We start from the raw sequence: 21,281 nt of genomic DNA, 5'->3' as shown, positions 1-21,281 counted from the left end.
CAAAAGATTACCTTATGATTGCCAGCGAACAAGTGAAGAATATGCCTTACTTTGATGTTTTCGGTGTATGGCCAACAGGGGGCGGTGTCTTTCCTGTTTACTTTTTTTTATAATATATTTTTAGGAAATCAAGACATTTACTGTCAATTCAAATACAATTACTTTCAAATCTCTGGTTTTGTTTTAAATTGCTACAGTAGTGCAATCAATGTGACATGCAGTCAACCCATGGATGTATATACTACGTTAACCTAGATGACAGGTTTTTGGCTGGAGGGCCGCCATTTTTTAGCTTAACGTTATCAGTTGTGTAGCACCGATGGCTTACCATTAATGCTACGTGGCCCTATGTGTGTCATGCGTGCTCACTCGGTCTATTGATCAAATGAAAAAATAAAATCTGTAATTTCTCAAGTAAAAATGTGTACGTATGTATGTAATCATAGGTAAAAAATAAATAAATAAAAACATTTAACGTTTTCTCCGTTTTACAAAAGGCTGCTGTTTGACTTCACATTGTAGTAGTAGTTTTATTTATCTTGGAGAATTTGGTCAACAAATGCTTACCACAAACACACATAGATCACTATTAGTTCGTGTTTCTGCCACAACAAAGAAGAAGAAATAAAACACTTATTCTGAAGAAAAACGACCGGAAGTCTTATTCCAGGGTAACTTTCATACTGGCTTGAACTGTCTATGCTTTCGCATCGGAGGCAGTAACAATGGACGAGTATCAGACAGAAGACGAGGTAGGTTTCATACTTGAAACTAGTTATTGCTGTTTTTTGTCACCTAGAAACAACGCTAATAAACTACCTAAGAATTCCTTTGAAGGCTTATAATCGTTTGGCAAGAAAGTAAGTTGACATTAACGAGAAGACAAGCAGCCATGTCGACCATGGATGTATAAACGCTAGCTACGTTAATTGTTGTCGAATGGCTGGCCTAAACTGAACTGTCTGTATCTCCCCAGACTGCGTTTGTCGTTGAAGAAGTGAGCAAAATCATTAAAGAGGTAAGCAAAAAGATATGATGCCTTTCGGTTTATCCACAAAGTTTAGATTTTATCAGGTCACTACCGCTAGCTTGCAACTTTAGCTATGTTGAGCGACCTGTTGGTTGCTAAGGACACTGTGATGGTTGCTAGGCACTGTTCGTGTACTTGTAGAATTTTATACAATATTGGTTCACGCTTATTTAGAGCAATTTAATTTAATATTTTGCTAGTTAAGTTGTATTATATGATACATATATGATACATATATCATATATAAGTTGTATAATATGTTTGTAACATATTCTACTTGTATTACAGTATCAAAATGGCATGTGTGTTGATCAGTTTATGTTTAATACCACTCTGTTTAAATTGTCTCTGTAGTCAGTAGAAGCAGCCATAGGAGGAAATGCCTACCAGCACAGCAGAGTTAACCAGTGGACCACCAGTGTAGTGGAGCAGTGCCTCAGTCAACTCAGCAAGCTGGGAAAGCCTTTCAAGTATATTGGTACATGCGCTGCTGCAGTACAACGATAATGTTCTCATGGTTCAAAGGCTATTCAGTTGGTATTAAAAGACGTGTTTCCCCACAGTAACCTGTATCATCATGCAGAAAAATGGAGCAGGTCTTCAAACAGCCAGCACATGCTTTTGGGACAACTCAAGTGATGGTAAAATATGTAAATGTAAATGTGCTGTATTTATATAGCGCTTTTCCAGTCTTAACAACTGCTCAAAGCGCTTTTACATCTACAGGTAACATTCACCATTCACACACATTCATACACTGTGGCCGGGGCTGCCATACAAGGTGCCACCTGCTCATCAGATAAACATTCACACACATTCACACTCCGATGCGCAGCACCGGGGGCAACTCGGAGTTCAGTGTCTTGCCCAAGGACACTTCGACAATGACTGCAGGGGCAGGGATCGAACCACCAACCTTCCAATTGGCAGGCAACCGCTCTACCACTGAGTCACAGCCGCAAAAATACAGTAGTAATGTTAATTTAAAAGAAGGTTTTCTCTTCTGTCAGCAACTATCAGTGTGCTCTTAAGCTTATGAGTGGTCAGCTTTCAGAAACTGGTAATAATTTGTCACTGACTTTAAATATTTTATTTCAGATGTGATACTAAATTTATTGTGTATCACACCCAACAGGAAGCTGTACCGTGAGATGGGAGAACAAGTCCATGTACTGTATCGTCAATGTTTTTGGACTGGCCCTCTGAACCAACAACAATGTACCTGATGTGTTTGCAATATTTAGGATTTTGTGTATATTCCAGAGCCAGCATGTTGTGTTTGGTCATGTTGCCTATATTTGAATACATTTTTTTATAGTAAGTCCAATTAATTAAAACAATACTATGCTTTATATACTTTGCTTTATTTACATGTGAAATGACAGAGTGCTACATGTACAGCTTTCATCGCATGAAGCGACAAAAATCAATCTCATTTAAACACCTTAAACCATTGTAATTACATTCACAATGAAATAGTCCAAAATGTAAATTTGTGCCAAAGCATATATACATTTGAGACTTTGGCCCATGAAGAAGAAATTTAAAGACAAGGCACCATCTTAATGAGAATACATGTTGCGATATTTGTAGAGAATGGAAACACATTTGTTTTTTGCTGTTTTTGTCCTTAACTCCCATTTTAAAATATAATGGAAAGGACAGCAAGTCACACATTGTAAGCAATATAGGAGAGTTACAGCAGAAAAAAAAAATACTTAAAGTATTATGTTCTACAAAAGACAAAATATATTTGGCCAATGGTATAACTACTGTATATGCGGCGATAAGAAATGTGTTACATGATAAATCAGTAGATCATTTACATAAACATTTACATAAAGTTGTGTAAAATCCACACAATTCATCAAAAGCCATTCATCCATGTAGTCAGATAATACAGTATCAAATGTGTTTTCAGCAAAATAAATTAAATTTTTAAACAATAGCAATTACAAAGCTGCTTTTCAAGGAAAGAGTTGGAAAGAGGAGTGGTAAGAAAGAAGTGGTACCTACTCCAGCTAAGGCTCTCTGTTTTTTCAGTGGTTCAAAGCAAAGCATTCAAATAAAAAATTGACTTCACACAACAAAAATCCCCAATTAATATTAGCACTTTTCCCGATCATTTCTAACTATCATGTTGTGAAGAAATACTGGTTATGAGGAAAATAGTTTACAAACTGGTAAAAATGGTGTATTGTTTCACATCAGTTTTGTTTCTTTTAAATTTTCAATGTGACTGAAAGCATAAACAATGAAGGAAAAGTGAGTGGCAACATCCCCCAACTTTCAGTAAAAGTACAGTACATTCAGTGGATTTTTTCTTTTTAAAATATAGTTTTGTACACTTACAGTTTTTCATTTCCTACTGCCAATGCAGGTACTCCTTATTCAAACATACATGTGATAGTCAGTTGTATTGTTTTGTCATAGTTTTCAACCAGGACACAAAAGAGGACCAACAAGCCACTCAGAGATCTCATCAGTCACTGTCACTCTCATCCTGGTACTTCGTTGTTGCTTTGATCGCGCGTCCATTTTGTAAAGGCATGTCTTCATAATCACTCCTTCACAAAAACAAAGAAAACATAAGCTCGTTAGTTATGCAAGTTCACACAGAATACTACCTCCCAAACCAACGAGTAAGAATTCACAAAAGCAATTAAGTAAACAGCCGCTTACCCATATATTACTTCATCATCTGAGTCATTCAGCATGGAAAAAGCAGGATTATCCTTCAACTGGGAGTCTGAGAAATTACACAAAGCCAGTTGGGTTAATACATTAATTCATAATCTTAATGATCTATTGAATTGAAAGTGTAGTGTATTACCTACCATAAAGTGCATTTTTGGAGGGGGAATACACAAATGCCAATGTGTACAAGTAAAAGTTGAGTAGGCCATAGAAAGATAAAAATTCAGCTGGTATGTCGAAAGTTAAGGAATCATTTCTCACTATTTAAGACATAAACATGGAATCTCACATGGTATATATTTCAGTGAAATCATAATCAAAAAGAAATATTGTTTGAAAGGATATAGTTTTGGTAATGAGTAGATAGTTCAGCGACAAAATTGTCTTGGAGAGCCTTGGCACCAAACCTCAGGTAGAGAATGACCATGCTGGAGAAGAAAGACCAACAAGAAGGACATGATGAAATGAACCACAAAGGGCCTTATCAAACTCTTAAATACAACACACACACACACACACACACACACACCCCTTTTAGGTTTTGGATTTTCTTTAAGAACACACCTTATAACAAGGACCACAAACGTCAATGCTGTCAAAAACCTGAGCCGGAGATCTAGTGATTGAAAACACACAGTACATTAATATTAGTAAAAGAATTTGACTTGAATCAAATGCAGAGAGGTGTAGTATGCTGTGATACCTGAGTAAGGCATGTTCTTGAGTTCAGAACAAGCTCTGACTACAAGGAAGATCAGGTAGAGGATGTAGAGGACAACTACAATCAGGAAGAAGACCTTCATGCCCTAGAAGAATAACATGGGGCTTTATTAAACTGCTGTGCAAATGAAAACAAACACTGACATACTAAATATAACAATACTGTCCAACCACCTTTACCACACAACCTGTACCATTAAAATAACAGTCTCACCTGAAAGTTCACTATGTCGACTTTATACTGATATGTAGGGTCTTGGAGTTCATTAACTCTGTGAATTCAGAAACGGAGAGTAGATATTTTTCTGTCCTGTAATTCCAAATTTGAATCCGGCTGCTAGTGGCCAGTAGGGTCAGACTTACGTTTGCCATATGCCCAGTGTAACTGCTGAAAGCCACAGAAGACCTACAATGATCAACTTAGGCAGGTAGAATGTCAGAAATTTCCTCTCTCCCTATAGAAACAATATTAAACACAAGAAACAAGATTCGTAAAACGCTAAAAATGAAAGAAAGACCATTAAAGTGTAGGTGTAGTAAAGAACCCACCTGAACCCTGATGCCATGATAAACACAGAGCCAGAAGAGCAGCAGGGCGGACAGGAACAGAGCCTGGAAGAAAGCGTCCAAGGTGCCTGGAAACCAGCTGTTCACCAGGAATGACAGTGGGAAAAATGGATCTGAACAACAAAAGCAAGAAAACACGTTAAGCAACACACCTGCCCTTCAAGTTGAACTTCTTTTGCAATGGACAGGACACGTGCAACAGTTGCAGTTGATACATAAAACAACCACAGTTCTTTGGCTATGAACATAAAAGTTCCAGCGGTAATGGTTAAAAAGGTGCCATAATGGGGATGCCAGATTGTAACAAGTTGTGTTTTAGGGGTAAAATAAGGACTGCTGAAGCTCACCATTGTAGAGCAGCAGTAAAGGGAGCAGGATAGACATCCACTTCTGTTCTATGCCCCAATCCCTCATAGAGAACTTCCTCAGTGAGTGTGCAAACATACACTTAGACATGCAGAGAAAAACAAACGTTAGTCCTGCATTTGGTAACCATTTGATTTTAAGTCACTGATTTACACAAGTTATCTTTTTTTCCACTGTGATATTAATGAAGATAAAGACGGTAAAAAGTTATCTGTGCTCTTACCGTCACCATAAAGGTCAACACCACAAAGACAAAACGAAACCAGATCTCCACTTGCGAGAAGGTGGGGTTGTAGGTTTTCCACTAAAAACGAGAACAAAAAGGAAAGAAACAAAAAGAGTAAAATGGCTGTGCTCAACTGCGAGCTCAAGCTATTTTGAAAGATTTTTTTTTTATTATTTTTTTTTTTTTTTAATACATCCAATGCAGCAACGAAAAGACCTAATGACAGAGTTGGTTTTATAAGCTGGGAGAAAAATCTTGCCAGTGTCACTTACCACAAACTTGATTTTGATTTCATACGTGATATTTTCAAGGCCTTTGAAGCTGACCATGACCTGGTACTGGGTGTAGTTTAGATAGCCAAGGTGGAGCACAATGATCTCATCACATTTCTGAAAGTAGAGACAAGAAACGTTGCATCACTGTCGGTTCTTTAAACAATCCAACTGTACTGCGCATAAAGAAATTGCTCTGAGGATGTTACTATACATAATAATCAAATTAGTTTCTGCACTCGCTATACTGCAACCTCATTTCATATCTTAAATTACATTTTGTAAACTCACACAGCTGTGCTGGTTGATGCTGCCTAACTAAATAAATAATGACAATCCAGCACACTGTGAGCGAGGAAGGTGGCTGGGTTTGCTGATACACTTACAGCCCCGCAGTGTAGCGTTCGGGATTTCTGGAGAATGTTGCTGATGTGCATCACGCTGGCGTCCTGCATCACTCCCTTTAGTTCAACATTGAATTCGAAAGGCTGCTGGAAGTCTCCCACTGACACAACAAGCAGTAAAAAGATGTTATTAAAAAGCATGTTTGCCAAAATTGTCAGGGTAGTGTAACATTCAACTGTCAAGGTAAACAATTGTTATCTGTAGCTCATGCTGTGCTCTTACTATTGCTGTTTTCAGCATGCATCACACAGGTGAGCCATAGCTGCTGGTTGTAGGTGGTGAGAGGAGGAGAAAGTAGATTGAAGGGCCCGGTCTGAAAAACATACAATGAATGACTTAATTAATTTACTAATCATTATAAGAGATACTTATTAATTGAAGCACATGAAACACACAAGGTGATTTTCCAGTAAGAAGGCATCTCTAACAGATCATTACAGAAAACCCAACGATTTTCTCCTGACACAAGATGGTGCATTAAATTAAGAGGGAAAAGGGAAGGGTTGGAATCACAGAGTAAAGAACAATGTGATAGTAACAACAAGCATAACAGTACAATTATTTAACATTTTAGTCAATATAATAAATAAAATAGTAAAACACAAAAACAGTTATTTGCTATTCATTCCCTTCAGTAAGAAATGGCTTCACAGATTTTGATGAGATTGTGTAAAAATAATACACACACAAGCGCACTGTCAGAAAGCACAACTCTCCAGTTGAAATGTCTGTGTACAGAAAGGACACAGCTGTCCCTCACAGTAAATAAACAAACAGAAAATATGCAAACATCACACCAAATATGATCATGAATGTGCTTGCATTTTTGCTAGGGCTGGATAACAAACAACATCTTTTTTAAATTGCCACAAGAGTATTGAAAAGTGCCTTGTCATTCAATACCAAATTCCAATACCTAAGGAGTAAATCTCATCAGCGTCAGTGAGCCAATAAGCGTGCAGCATGCATGTACCAAGATCTAATAATGCTTGCGATTGGCTGTCTAACTATACACATCGTAGAGGCGTGCAAGAAAAACACAAAGTTACGCACAGAAACGGGGTTCACGTATGTGCGTATTTTTAGAGGTTCGACTACAGTGTATATGTTTAGGGAGATGAGGGAAAAAGTACAGTAATATGTAAAGTTGGAATTTATTTTTGTTAAAATGGATTCTTGTAACATTGATATTGACAACGTATAGTTCAGGAACCAGTACTGACTTTACAGTATCGGTATCAAAACAATTTTAACGATACCCACCCATAATATTTAGACTTAGTCTAGTCTAAGTCTAAATATTTTGGGTTTACAATTTTAACAATACCCACCCATAATATTTGTCAAACATTTAGTGTTTGGTTTGCATTCATTACATACAGCCGTGACATTAAATATCACTGATGTTCGCTGCTTTTTATTACAGTGACACACACCATTTAATCCTACCTTAACGGAGAAGTTTTTGATAAGTAACTGATCCACACTGTATTCCTGCTCAGCAATAATCCTAGGACCTACACAAATTAAGAAAAAACAATGAATACATTTTTCACAAACGGAAACACTCCTATCCAGAAAGCAGCAGCATAGTGGCAAAAAAACAGCTGACTTTATTTAAGAATTTTTGTATCAGTGCTTGATACCAGGAAGTGATGGAGTCAGCAGAATGACGTACTCGCTTTATCTGTATCTTAAAATCTTTGTTCAAATTACTTGTGACCAACACCCAGCTTGGCTGGCGTCGCAGAAATGTTTATCAGCCATACCTGCAATCCCAATGAAGACTGTGAGGCCAAAACAGATCAGGAAAAACACGAAGACCAAGACAAAATGTCTTTTGGACAGGGTGTAGAGCCGCATAGGGGCCAATCTGTCACAGGGAGACATTCGTTAGTTAACAAACACACACACACACACACACACACACACACACACACACACACACACACACACACACACACACACACACACACACACACACACACACACACACACACACACACACACACACACACATACACACATTCACGCACACAGGATAATCACCAGAGCCACAAGCAGAAAGTGAGCGAAACAAGCCAATGTGAGTAAAGTTTTTCTGGTTAATGTCGTTAGCCTACTAATGTCAACACTGCTAGCTTCATGCTAGTTTATGCTAGCAGCAGTAACAGATGGTAGAAAAGAACGAAACAGTGGTTCTAACATTGCCCTTCACACATTTAAACATTAGTGACATATCTCGGGCGTATCCGCTGACCAAACCTTACACTTACAGCTCCATTTCTTTCGGTTCGCTGTCTCGGTGCCAAGAAAAAACGTTAAAATATTACAGTGAATCCACATCCGTGTATCAACATCAGTCTGCGACAACTGGGGGTGCAACGTCATCAAATGGGAGGGACTTTGGTTACGTGACGCCAACGGGGCTTCCCTCCTAGAAATGAGATTTGGCTGCTAGTCTATGAAGCTGTCGTGTTTCAATGTCAGAAGGTGTGTGTGTGCGCGCGTGTGTGTGTATATATGTCATTTGTGTCTGTCTTATTTTGCAAAAAGGCGTACGGTTTAAAATCTTCAATGGGAACTGCAATCTGAATGGCGGCACGTCCTGTACAAGGTTCACAACGTAGCACCACTACGTCATACGTCAACTTTTAATTTCTAACGAGATATGAAAAAAAAGTAAAATGAGATATAAGAACAATTTAAGTTAATTTTTTCGAATTTGAACGACAACATTGACATTTTAAATTAGGGATGTGGTTATTCACCACAATTTAATGCAGATGTCGTTGGCCAATGGTTAAATTCCCTTCCACAAGACAGCACTTGTTGCCTTTCATAGGAATCAAGAGACCTCTACCTCGTTTATTTTATATTTTGAGATGATCTAAAATTGTATATAAATGCATTTTCTGATAATATTTTAAATGCAAAATATTAACAATTCTTTCCCATTTCCACTGGTATTTTCTTAAATGTATCCATTTTAAATGTATCTCCTTTTAGTCTGGAATCATAATAATACCTTTCGTTTGCATCTATGATAACACAACGCTCATAACATAACAACTGTTCTGCCTCAAGGTGCAGATTGCTAAATTATAATTCACAGCATAGGCTACAACGCCAAAATAGCCATGATATGGTAACGCAGCTGCAAACTGAATCTGCCATTGTGTTAGTAGATAATAGGAGACCCACCTGTAAAAGCGATCATCCCGGTAAGGTGTCAGGTCCTCCTTCAGCTCGTTGTAGGCCTCCTTTATCTTCCTACAGAAGTATTTCAGCTCGGTGAACAGAGGGTTTTCCAAGCCGGACGAGTAGTCGGTGTCCATTATGACACCGGGCCGTCTGGCGGCTGAAAATGGCGATGGGGAAACAGTCCGCGGCCTATAGAATTCAGCACAATGATCTATCTTTGTTGTTACGTCGTTTAATTGAAAATGCAGCCGAAGCTGTTTTGTTTGTGTGGGTTCAAAGAAAGACAAAAAACGAAGAGGGGGCGGAAGCACATAGGCAACACACGGGAGGAGGGGCACGTAATCAGAGTTCAGCACCACGGACAGAGAAGGACAGCTGCCTTTAAATGACAGCAGGGATACCACAGACATCAACGTGGATGTGCGGCTATATATTATATTAGTCTTCCACTCCAAAAACTGTATTTTGCTTATAACAACCCATCAGCAATTACCTTTACATTAACATGTAAGCACATATAAAGCATTTTCTAAATACCTAAACCCAAATTAAAGTCTTAATTAGGGGATTCTAGTGGTGTGGAGAATCCCTAATTATGGTATTTTTTCTTGTAAATGAGTATAAATGTGACAATAGTAAGTCAATATTGTGAGACGTAAAGGTCCCATGGCATGAAAATATCACTTTATAAGTTTTTTTTTTTTTTAACATTAATATGTGTTCCCCCAGCCTGCCTATGGGTATCCTGTTCTGCTTTTGAGAAAATTAAAACTCAGATGGCCCGATCTGGTTGTGGTCTCTGCTTGTCATGTCCTAAAGGAAGCTCATTGTGGGACTGGCTCTAGTGGCTGTAATTCTGCACCAAGGCTGAATTTCAGGAAAGAGACTTCAGATATAGTATTAGGGGACCACTAAGGCCTTTATAAGAGCATCCTAAAAGCACCTTGTCATGGGACCTTTAAGAAACCTTCTTACAAGTATGACCACGGTATTGGCAATATACTGATTTAAAATCATGAGAAAGAATCTCAATTGAGATATTAAGTCATTACAGAGTTTCAGGGTCCTGTTATTGTGCGTGATCGTTCGCATGCCTGCCTTAAGGGCATTATAAATAAAAAAAAATGTATTACTGGAACAATTGAATTGGGCCATTGTTTTAAGTATTAGTTCTGCCCATGTGCATTTCCTGCTATGACAAATGTTGTTTGCTGTTTGAGATAATAAAGCCACCTTGTGTAAACTCCAGTCCAATAGCAGGGTAGCTAGTTTTGATGCCATCTCTGAATTGAATACTGTATATATATTTAGGAGACAAGACAGTATTTTTTTGGAAACAATGACGTTTTATTCAAAAGATGCGTGACATATACAATTATAAAATAATTTACATGGCATGCCTTACTATCCATTCACTATAAACGTTCAGTCACCAAATCAGACTAATTCTTTTCAAGTGTTTTTGTCATTAAAGTCTACATCTACAAATACAAAGCACATACCTTTTCTAAAGAAAAGCCAAATCCTACAATATCTACAACAGGTCATCTCATGAAATCAGTTTAAAGTGAATCCTTAACTAAAGTCCATAAGCAATTCTGAACATGAACTCAGTGGCTTACACTTGTGAACTTATGTGGATGATGTGTGTGTGTGTGTGTGTGTATGTGTGTGCATGTGTAAGAAGCCATGACCACACATTTAAAGATAATAGAGTTAACACTGATGGGATTGGTAGACGGCACAGTTGCATACAGACACACCTTGACTTGACAGTAACACCCTACATAACTAGCCTACCAACTACAATAAACTGGGCACTTACTCATTCACATCTTTTCCATCCAATGAAAACTTCACAAAACACAGAAAATCAGCATGTTCCCAACCCCCTCCCCCCAAACCCCATTTTCCCATCTCACAATTTGGGCTACACTTGTAACACATTTTTATCAACACAAAGAAATGTTCAGAAAACTCCATAATATACAGTATGTATAGATACTATATCTCCTTCAGGAAATAATTTCATAAATAAAATGTACAGACCAGCAAACAGATGCCGAACTAAAATAAATGGTATCAAACTGTGGTCAAACGTGATGACAAAGGATTTTTTATCCCCTAAGAAAATATTGCACTACTAACACAAAAAGATGGATATTTTCTTTATGACATGCTCATGTTCTGTTCATTCTTTACGATCAAGAAACTTTTTTGACATTCTTTTTTTAATCCCCATCCCAACAACCCCCATCTGACCGACATGCATCTCGTTGCAATATGGAAAGATCACACTAAAGAATTTAATAATCTCATCAATTCAGAGACCAAAACTGCACCACTAGAGCAGGTCCAAAGTAGAAGCTTTTTTTTCCTTTTTTTTTTTTTTTTTTTTAACACATCAAGAATCAAGTTACACTTCTCTCTAGGCCCATTTTTTTCAACTTCAAATTTTTAGCAAATGCATATTTTGGCACAAAGGTTAGAAGTTACCCTAATCACACCTACCTAATATTACTGCCATTTGAGTTGATTTCTGGCTACTGTCTTACACAGATACAACCTTAATTAATTATTAATTTACTCCTGCCTGAAAAAAAACAGCTTTTGAGATTTCAGTGTCAGCTTGCTAAATAAACATATTTCAATAGCTTCATAATTCATTGGAGTTCTGACTTTAAAGTTTCAGGGACAATGATTTCAGCTTAATTGGTAACTTTTGTTGTTTAAAACAGTACAGCGTTGCTCCACAACTGAAATTACATTTAAAGGTCCCATGACATGGTGCTCTTTGGATGCTTCTATATAGACCTTAGTGGTCCCCTAATACCATATCAGAAGTCTATTTCCCAAAATTCCGCCTTGGTGCAGAATTACAGCCCCTAAAGCCACTCCCACAATGAGCTTTCCTTAGTAAGTGCCAATTTTGAGTCTGTGGCTTTTGAGGAGGAGAGAGGCGGCCCACCTGAGCTTTTGTTTTCTCAAAGGCACAGGATACCCAGGGCTTGGTTCACACCTATCGCCATTTCTAACCACTGGGGGGCCATGGGAAGGGCTGGGGAAACCCATATTAATATTAAAAAACCTCATACAGTAAAATGTTCATGCCATGGGGCCTTTAAAACACAGTGGAGACAGGTGTAAACAGACATCTGTCAAAATCATCCAAGTTTCTTAACATTTACATATGACTGATATGTATTTACATGACTTCTGAAAAGAGCATGAAATGGCATAGGTGAAATATACAAAAATATTTCCTGTACCTTGCTTACATGTTTAGTGTGGTCTTAAAGAGCAGGGACAGCCCCATCCAACTACACTCACTTCACAGAAGTGACAGCAGGTGACAAATCACTTCATGCCAGAGGTTAAATTGTTCAATCCAGGCCTTGGCAACTTCTTTTGCGCCCATGTCACCATAGATAATTCACTAAGTACAGGATATATCAGTCAAAGCTATTCAGTATAACCATCCCAACTGAAATACTCCAGACTACACAGTAATATTCAAATTCAGCCACCACTTCTCCCATTTGAAGCAGGAAAGTTGAAACCATGTTGACAGGGTATGATGATTGTATATCACAAACAATGACATACATTAAATGTTAAAATTCATATCTGAGTAGATAAAGAACAACATTTACATATAAATTATTCCATGTAGCAGAGTAACATTTCTTCTTCCTTCAAAGTCCCAGAAAACTATGTGGAAAAGACTGCAGTTCACCTCATCTAGATTTACTCCTTGACCTTCCTTTTACTACAGTGACCTTTTAGTTTTTCACCTATTTGATGCATATATCTAAGGCTCAATTCCAGCCATGATAGGTTGAGAAAGTAACAAAAGGAATGGCAGAGAGCAAAAACAAAAGACCCTCCTACCCTCGACCATGTTTAGTCATTTAATAAAATACTAAAAGCAAAAGCAGTGTAATAAAGTGGTAACCGTTTCATTGAAGTTTGTACAGCAATGGATTTCAGTGCCCAGTAGTACCTGTGTGCTCTGGGGGGAAAAAAAAAACGTGATCTCCAGAGTGTGGTTTTCAAGTATTACTGCTGCTGCTGCTGCTTCTTCTTCTTCTTCTTTTGAAAACTCCACCGTTACAGTTCCCCTCTCAGTTTAACAATTGGTTTTCATGACTATAAGCTTCTTCTAGCTAAAGCAGCATTTATTTGCATGATGATTACCAAAGCTCAGCTCTTTGGCCCTACATGCATTACAAGGTGCCACTGACTGCCAAACGGAGCAAATCTGAGGGCATCCTTGGCAAATGCAGCCAATGCTTATTGCACCAACTCTATTGGCAGCATTGTGTAGTGCAGCATGATTGTATCTCTCTCTATGACCAGGGCTAATTTAAGTCTTCTCTCTAAAATCAAAGTTTATTATCTCATATGAAACAACTGTGCCCCTCAACAGATTGCATTTTAATCCCAGATATAACTCAGGGTAAGAAAGGATGGGACATCTCATTTGAGGCGTTGAGTAACATTGGCTAAAGCCACTGCAAAGGCCTGCACAGCAGAGAAGGGATACTGGAAGTCCAGGATGTAGGCATTGCCATCAATCCTGCCAAACTGCATCACCTGTGTAGAAAGAAAAAAAAAAAACGGCAAAAAGTTATACAGATTGTAGCAGGTCAGTGTTTGACACTAAGCATAGCCTTTTGCCCTGTGGCCACCAAATATCTCCAGTAGGTGGCCCCTGTGGTCACCAAGATAGATCAGGTCTCCCTTGAGAATGACACTGGAGGACATAGTGTCCCTTTAATCTCAATGGCAGTATCGGGAACTCTGCTGTTGTAACTATGTTGTTTGATTCACCAGAGACCTTACATTTCCGAGGAAAATGCTGCATAGTGGTGGCCGGTAAAGAGTTAACTTTAGCCTAATGTCAGCTCTCCTCTTGTACCCCATCTTGGTTTACCGTCTCAACCCCACCTGCCAGTACTTTCGGTTGACAGAGCCATGATGGTAGACCCCATCAGTGTTGTATTACTCAGTCTTGTCATGAAATCAACTGCATTTTTTGTTTTTTTTCATGGCCTTTGTTAACAGAACAGTTTGAAGACAAGAAAGGGGACAGAAGGAGGAAAGAGGGGGGACGACAACGCAGCAAAGGATCAGGGGTCGGACCTGAACCCGCGGCCAAGGACCCAGCCAACATGGGTTGCACACTCCATTCGGCCAATTCAACTGTATTTGTACTCGGGGTTTTCTCAGTCTCAGACAAAGAGAACTTCTGGTTTAATTTTAAGACCACAACTGCTGGGGTATCACTTAATTGCCTGTGCAGTCCCTGATTTATATGCATTTTGTGTCAGCTTGCCACACACTGTAGGACCGCTCAATCACTTGGGTGAGAGAGGTAGTAATGTGACCGCAGAGAGTGGACCACTTATGAAAAAAAAAAAATAGATTTAGGCTGCTTTGCCTGGCCAAAAGCAAACGGCAGGTTTCTTTAATTTTGAGTTTGATTATACAGTTTCAGATTAAATATATAACCTTTTCCCTTGTCAAAACAAAATAGTGCTCATGTGTTTTGAGTGCGATGACTCCCCCTCTCTCACTGGGTGTGAGATACTTAGAGAAGAAGAATACACATCTATTTCCTTTCCATTGAAGTAACCTTAAAGATATTATTTCAGTGTTAAAAAAATATAGAAAAGAATGAGAAAAGTGAAGAAAGGAGGGCAGGGACAGCCTGTATGATGCAGAGGCATAAAGGGGGGCGAAAAAGAGACTGAACAAGAGAGGTTTACATTTGGGCCACCGAAACTGTACTTTGACCTACAAATTTAGGGGCTTGGCGGCCTGTGCTAAAAACTATTAGCATCTATCACTGAAGGTAAAAACACTTGAATACTAATGATTGTAATGATCTTTTCAGTATACACATAACATGCAGTGAGTGCTATTCCTTGAACAAGAGCTCTCTTACCTGTCTGCCCTCCAATTCGATTTGAAAGTTCTTGGCAGACTCCTGTGTGACTCGCCCACCAAAGTCCAGCTGGTAGACCTGCGTAGCTTCATTCCACAGTGGTTGCTTGTTGGCCATGACATACACAAACCCCTGGCTGCCCAGCCCTCGGTCCTCCTTCTCATTGGCCTTTCGACACTTGATCTCATCCAGTTCACTGGCAGCTCTTAAGTTCCTCTTACTCTTCCAGCCCTTCTTACCACTCTGGCACTGATTGAGCAGCTCATCCCCACTGATGAACAGCTCTGGTTCACTTTCTGAACTATCTTGGAACTCACTATTGGCAGTGGCCTTACTCAGCTTCTTGGCCTTCAATTGCTGCTCTTTCTGTCCCTTCAGCTTCTTCTTATCCCTTCCTCCCAGCCGTGGACTGGAGATGAGTGAGTTGAAGTCACCTAAAGCCCTGCCTTCCTTTTTTGACTTGCTCCCTTCAGCCAACGGTGGCACGTTAGCCTCTTCGGCACGCCCATCCAACCGCTTGCGGTTCTTCTTGCTGAACTTCTCGGACCGCTGTGGCACAGGGCTCTCAGTCAAGGAGAGAACCTCCTGAAAACTTTCCCCAGACTCTGCCATGGTCTCTTGTAATCCTCCATGGCTCTGCAGCTCTGCTGGTGGTGGTGGAGGGGGTGGTGGTGGGGGAGGAGGCGAGAGAACATTTTTGTCTACTGCCATATGGGAGGCTTTGGGTGGTAGTGGCACTGCAGGACTAGGCATAGGTGGGCAAGAATTATAGGTACCCCAAGGAGTGTGAAGGGCAATGGGAGGAATGGGGAGCCCGGCACAAGCACTTCCTCCTGGGTACATGGGTGGGAGAGGACAGCAGGCTAGGTTTGCCAGGTTTGCAGGGTAACCAGGCGGTAAGACAAGGTTTGCATCTTGCTGTGAGAAGGGTACTGGTGCCACCATCTCCTTTGGGGAGGAGCAGGGGCGTGGTGACCCTGGGATGGGCTGAAGCTGGGTTCCAGAATAGGCAGTTGTTGGAGGGTACTGAAGAGAGATTTGGTAGCCTGCAGCTGCTGCAGCAGCTTGAAATGATGCAGCACTGGGACTGGTGGGGGACTTTGGAGAAAGGACAAAAGGAAGCCTGGACACATCCAAGTGCTGAGCTGGACTAAGAATAAGTGGGGGTGGTTTATGGGGTCCAGGGGGACCAGTAGGATTAAGCGTTGCTGTCTGTTCCTGAGGAACCCACACCTCCTCTGTGGCAGCTGGGTCCCACTGATAGGGAGGTGGACGTTTGACAACCAGCCCTGATGCATCATTTCCTCCTAGCGCCAGATGCCTCAGTGACTGGTTCAGTGTTTCATCCTCAGTAAATGCTGAATTAACATAATCAGTCCTGTCTCTGTTACTTCCTCCTCCTGCTGATGCAGTCCCAGATCCTTCAAGAGAGCTCAGCAGGCTGTAAGAGGACTGGGAGGCCAGAGGAGTAGTGCTGTTAGAGTGAACGATAACTGTGCTGTGTGGTGCCCCATTCCCTGCAGGGAAATCCTGTCTGATAATAGTTCCTCCTGCTATTCCATTAGTGCTCCCTGGAGCAGTGCTTCCAACACTGGATCCACTGCTACACTGACTGCAGGTATATAAGGCTGTTGGCACCCTTTGCTGGAACGAGGCTGCTAGTGCACTGCTATTTTTAGTCTTAGGAGGCAATGGTCTGGGCGGCTCCAGCATCTGGGAAACTTTGAGAGCGGCCTCTCGGCTGTTTCTCCTGAGAGTGGCATGGATCAGACTGCTATCAAGCCTCTGTCCAGGGTTCCTGCCAACAGCACTGTTCTGATTGGCTGGGTCAGGGTATGGGGGTGGGTCTCCGCTGGGTATGGAATAGCGAGGTGCAGTGAGTCTGTTGAGTGTGGCAGAGGTGTAGGGCAACTGGATCTTCTTGTCAGCTGAGGAGGAGGAGGATGATGTGGAGGTGACCCTGAGAGTGGCAGAGCTGCCAGGTCCCTGGAGTGTGTAGACATTCTGGTTGCAGACAAGGCGCGTTCGAGGACGACATACTTCCTCCACATTCCCACTGCTGTCAAATGTTGTTATCCTCTCATATCCCAGTGGTGTGGGGTACTGCACTTGTTGCTGACCTGAAGGATAAAGTGAGAACTCTCCCTTTTTCAGACAAAGGTCGCTAGGAGGAGGAGTCCCACTGATGCCCCCTACTGTTCCAGATGCCGCATTGGAGGCTTGTGCGGAAGCGGCGGCAGCAGCAGCAGCAGCAGCAACAGCGGCAGCCACTGTACCAGGGTAGGGGGGTGGGGGGTTCATCTTGCTGAGCTCTAGAGGGGCACTAAACACCACTGTATCACCCTCAGCCAGCTGTGGAGTTGACCGGGTGGTTTTGATTTTAAGTAGGTGCTCGTGTTCACCCCCCACTGTTCTCTCAACCACTAAATCAGCAGGTGAATGAGGGATCTGTATCTGCAGCGCCCCGGGCTGGAGCTGGTGCACAGCTGCACCTGAAGGCTGTCCTGATGACATAGAGGGAACAGGGATTTGAATTTGGAGCTGAAGTTGATGGTGTTGCTGTTGTTGTTGCATCGGATGTGGCTGCTGTGTTTGCTGTTGATGCATTTGTTGCTGCAGTTGCTGCTGAATTTGTTGATGCTGCTGCTGTAGTTGTTGCTGTTGTTGTATGTGCTGGTGGAGCTGATGTTGATGTTGTTGCTGCATGTGTTGGAGCTGCTGCTGAATGTGCTGTTGCTGAAGCTGCTGCTGCTGTTGTAAGTGTTGGTGCTGGAGCATCTGCTGCTGCTGCTGTTGGAGTTGGTGCTGCTGTTGGAGTTGGAGTTGCTGTTGCTGCTGAAGCTGTTGGTGGTGTTGTATTTGTTGTTGTTGTTGGTGCTGCTGCTGCTGCTGTTGTTGAATTTGTTGGTGGTGGTGGTGTTGTTGTTGTTGCTGTTGTTGCTGCTGCTGCTGCTGTTGTTGTTGATTGTGGCTTGGTTGTTGTTGTTGATTGTGGCTTGGTTGTTGTTGTTGCTGTTGTTGTGAAGGATGATGAGAAGGTGGAGGTCCCACCATTAGGCGACTCATTTCTAGTCCCCCAAAGATGACCTGACCAGGACTGGAGTACCTGGTGGGAACTGTGTACTGGGCTGTCAGCATGGTGTCCTGGCTTTGGTCTGACCCACCAGCAGTGGCCCCAGCAGTGGTTGCTGTGGGATTCGTTAGGACATCTAGCTGAACATTTTGATTGGCTAGGAGGGACTGGACCAAACCAATGCTTTGGGCGGGGGACATAGCCTGGGCGGGACTATGGATGGGGGCAATAGGGATGTTGACAGTGCAGGGTGGGTTGTCATCGGTGCCACCAGCAGGGCCTGTGACAGGCAGGTCATCTTCATCCTCACTGAAGACATTGGGGTTGAAGACGGGCAGATTGATGTAGTCCATGGAGATTTTACGCACCTCTGGCAAATAGATGGTCATCTGCCTGGGCTGCAGATGGAGGAGGCTTGTCTTATAGATGACTAAGGACAGAGGGACAGAGTAAGAATGAGAAGAAAAAAAAAAAAAGATATATGTGACTAATTAAATTACTTTATTGATTAATTCATTCACCGGAAATTGCTACTAGCAAAGTTGTTTATTTGTTACCTGCACCAAGATTCGTTGGCAAGAATGTGGCGAGCCCCACAATCTTGAACTTTGTTCCCCAAATATTGGATGTGACCTGAGCTAGGTAATTTTGCTGCAAGGCAGGAACAAAGAGAATCATAATATTTTCTATGAGAACAGAAAAAAAAAATCTACAGAATAAATACATTTCTAAAAGTGAAATGTGTGAGCTTATCAGACAAAACACTGACCCCACCCCTGGAAACACAAGCGACTTGACCAATCCATAGGTGACAGCAAGGACATTGATCCCTTACAGGCTTCCCAACCAACATTGCTAAGTGTGTATAATGTACCTATTATTCTTCTTCTTCTTATTATTATTAAGCACAACAAATCCCGAGGAAAATAACTAATTCAGTTACCTGAGTGATGTCATCAAGAGGAAATTCCCTCCGTGTTAGACTGGGTGACCCAATTGAGGGTTTCCGTATTGGTAACCGTGGTGACCTGGAGATCTCTTGTGTAGCGCGGGAAAGTTTGGGCGATTTTCTGGGATCAATGTTGATTCTGTTGGTAAAGGGACAAACTAAGTCTCTACAGAGAAGGTAGCAAATAAAAAAAAAAAGGTTTAGGCATGCTATTAACCATGAAAACAAACAAGTGCAGAACATTTCCTTAGACATTTATGTAAAGTGTAGGAGAAAGGTTAAGAGTTACAAACAAATCTTATAAAAGTGTATTTGGCACACATATTAATCAAAACTATTAATACACATTTATTGAAAGGTTGCTGCTGTTGGAAGATGGAATGATAGCAATCCAAGACATCTGAATGCATTGTTTGGTTCTCTGCTGTCTAACTATCGCTCAACAGCTTGTTTCTTGGAATAATGATGTAATATGTAAACCAAACCACTTTGAACAATATTGAAATTATTATCATTATATATAAAAAAACAGGGCATATGGTCAAAAAAGAAGAAGTTATATTTAAATCTGGGATCCACATAAAGGTCAGGTGTCTGGTTACCTGGGCAGTTTGGGGGATTTGCTACCCCTGGATATCTTTGGAGATTTCTTGCCAACCCAGTCATCACTCAGTTCAATATCACTGGAGTCTGAACAGTTACAGCTGTCAATCATGGCAGATATCAGACTGTTGCTGTATATCTCATCTACGGAGAGAAATTGAGATAGTGGACAGAAAGAATGTTGTCAATTGAGTAAATATATTGTAAATGTGTAGATTAAGTTAACCTTGTGGCATTTTCTGTCTCTCATTTACAATGATGCAGCAAACCTCTGCCACCTTGATGCTAAAAAAAATGGCAAAGACAGATGTATTTGGCAATTATTACAATAAAGTTGGCATTGCAGGACATCTTTTAACAACATGGAAGGCGGCACCTTTATATATTTATATATATATATTTTTTTTTATAAAACATGTTGACAGCATCAATGTTCTATTATTTCTTTAAAAAACATTTAGACCCATCCGGTCCAAATCATTGTTTCAGTAGTTTCAGATCTTTTCCCTCATTCATATAGAGTCTGAACCACTGCTGCTCCAGTTTAGGTCAAGCTAATTTATTTGATGGACATTAAAGTGTGAATGGGCTGGAACCATTTCATGGCTGGCTTCATTTATCACTGTGTGGGGAGGGTGCAGGTTGATTTATGAGGAACCCAGGGGCCATCAGAGCCCTCATTAAGCAGCTTTTAATTAACATGGGTGCAGTCTGGCCTATGTGACTAAAACATACTTACTCTGAGCGCCAACTCAAGAAACCCAAATAACTGGAAAAGTATGTCCGAGAGGAATACATTTAGCAATTCTGTTGGAATTTTTACAAATTGTAAAACATATATGTATGTTATGATTAAAACACATACTTATGTGTAGCATAACCGTCCATTCTGTGTATCTTGTTTCTGTTTTCTTATAGACTTACGTTAAAAGCTATTTGATATTTTGTCTTTTCTTCTTTTTCAAAAAAACAAAAAACAAACCTACTACAAAAACACACTTATAATTGGTATTATCAAAAACAATGGAAATATGATTCATGAACAGAATCCAGGTCAGTTTCACGGAGGGCAGTAACAGCTCACTGAACAAGGACATGGGAATAACAAATTCTCACATACTTTACTGTTAACTATTTAAATGGTAAGAAAAAAAATCTTACACCGGATGTACTGTCCATCATTCCCACATACTCTTCTTATACCTACTGTATATAAAAA

General features: G+C 40.6%; 3 protein-coding genes across 6 annotated transcripts in view; 1 reads left to right on the top strand and 2 right to left on the bottom strand.

Annotated features, from left to right (window-relative positions):
- The first annotated feature begins 563 nt into the window (after positions 1-563).
- On the top strand, positions 564-2,737 carry dynlt1b (dynein light chain Tctex-type 1b). Its single transcript, XM_032542243.1, has 5 exons — positions 564-752; positions 977-1,018; positions 1,385-1,508; positions 1,594-1,671; positions 2,166-2,737. The coding sequence occupies exons 1-5, from the start codon at positions 726-728 to the stop codon at positions 2,234-2,236; spliced, it is 342 nt and encodes a 113-aa protein (XP_032398134.1). The 5' UTR covers positions 564-725; the 3' UTR covers positions 2,237-2,737.
- Positions 2,376-9,789, bottom strand: tmem181 (transmembrane protein 181). Of its 2 annotated transcripts, none has more exons than XM_032542240.1 (17): positions 9,488-9,789; positions 8,053-8,156; positions 7,733-7,800; positions 6,506-6,596; positions 6,265-6,383; positions 5,879-5,995; positions 5,604-5,684; positions 5,362-5,461; positions 4,997-5,127; positions 4,811-4,902; positions 4,662-4,719; positions 4,431-4,533; positions 4,292-4,343; positions 4,073-4,155; positions 3,868-3,957; positions 3,713-3,779; positions 2,376-3,597 (listed from the first exon to the last, which is right to left on the bottom strand). In XM_032542240.1, exons 1-17 carry the CDS (start codon positions 9,619-9,621, stop codon positions 3,513-3,515), a joined length of 1,575 nt encoding a protein of 524 aa, XP_032398131.1. In that variant the 5' UTR covers positions 9,622-9,789; the 3' UTR covers positions 2,376-3,512. The 2 variants fall into 2 exon arrangements, with proteins under 2 accessions (XP_032398131.1, XP_032398132.1); XM_032542241.1 differs by lacking the exon at positions 9,488-9,789 and adding an exon at positions 8,560-8,708.
- A 2,824-nt stretch (positions 9,790-12,613) lies between these two features.
- Positions 12,614-21,281, bottom strand: part of tulp4a (TUB like protein 4a) — a 30,735-nt gene continuing 22,067 nt past the window's right edge. For 2 of the 3 annotated variants that reach the window (XM_032542676.1, XM_032542677.1), the window contains exons 10-14: positions 20,062-20,206; positions 19,454-19,625; positions 19,068-19,161; positions 15,438-18,940; positions 12,614-14,083 (exon numbers count right to left, since the gene is read on the bottom strand). In XM_032542676.1, coding sequence (XP_032398567.1) covers positions 13,967-14,083; positions 15,438-18,940; positions 19,068-19,161; positions 19,454-19,625; positions 20,062-20,206 — 4,031 coding nt within the window. In that variant the 3' untranslated portion in view covers positions 12,614-13,966. The remainder of the gene's footprint in view (positions 14,084-15,437; positions 18,941-19,067; positions 19,162-19,453; positions 19,626-20,061; positions 20,207-21,281) is intronic. The other variant, XM_032542678.1, reaches the window with a different exon arrangement.

This window comes from Etheostoma spectabile, chromosome 18 (assembly GCF_008692095.1).
Source record: "Etheostoma spectabile isolate EspeVRDwgs_2016 chromosome 18, UIUC_Espe_1.0, whole genome shotgun sequence".
NCBI lineage: Eukaryota > Metazoa > Chordata > Actinopteri > Perciformes > Percidae > Etheostoma > Etheostoma spectabile.
This window is presented reverse-complemented; position numbering and strand designations above follow the sequence as displayed.

What these genes read in the sequence shown, in the direction of transcription:
- dynlt1b (XM_032542243.1), top strand. Translation starts at nt 726, where the DNA reads ATGGACGAGTATCAGACAGAAGACGAG. An exon ending in AGTATCAGACAGAAGACGAG is followed by an intron (nt 753 to 976) that starts GTAGGTTTCATA and finishes GTATCTCCCCAG; the next exon opens with ACTGCGTTTGTCGTTGAAGA. An exon ending in AAAGCCTTTCAAGTATATTG is followed by an intron (nt 1,509 to 1,593) that starts GTACATGCGCTG and finishes GTTTCCCCACAG; the next exon opens with TAACCTGTATCATCATGCAG.
- tmem181 (XM_032542240.1), bottom strand. Translation starts at nt 9,621, where the DNA reads ATGGACACCGACTACTCGTCCGGCTTGGAAAACCCTCTGTTCACCGAG. An exon ending in ACACTGGGCATATGGCAAAC is followed by an intron (nt 4,720 to 4,810) that starts GTAAGTCTGACC and finishes CTGAATTCACAG; the next exon opens with AGTTAATGAACTCCAAGACC. An exon ending in TCGACATAGTGAACTTTCAG is followed by an intron (nt 4,534 to 4,661) that starts GTGAGACTGTTA and finishes TTATTCTTCTAG; the next exon opens with GGCATGAAGGTCTTCTTCCT.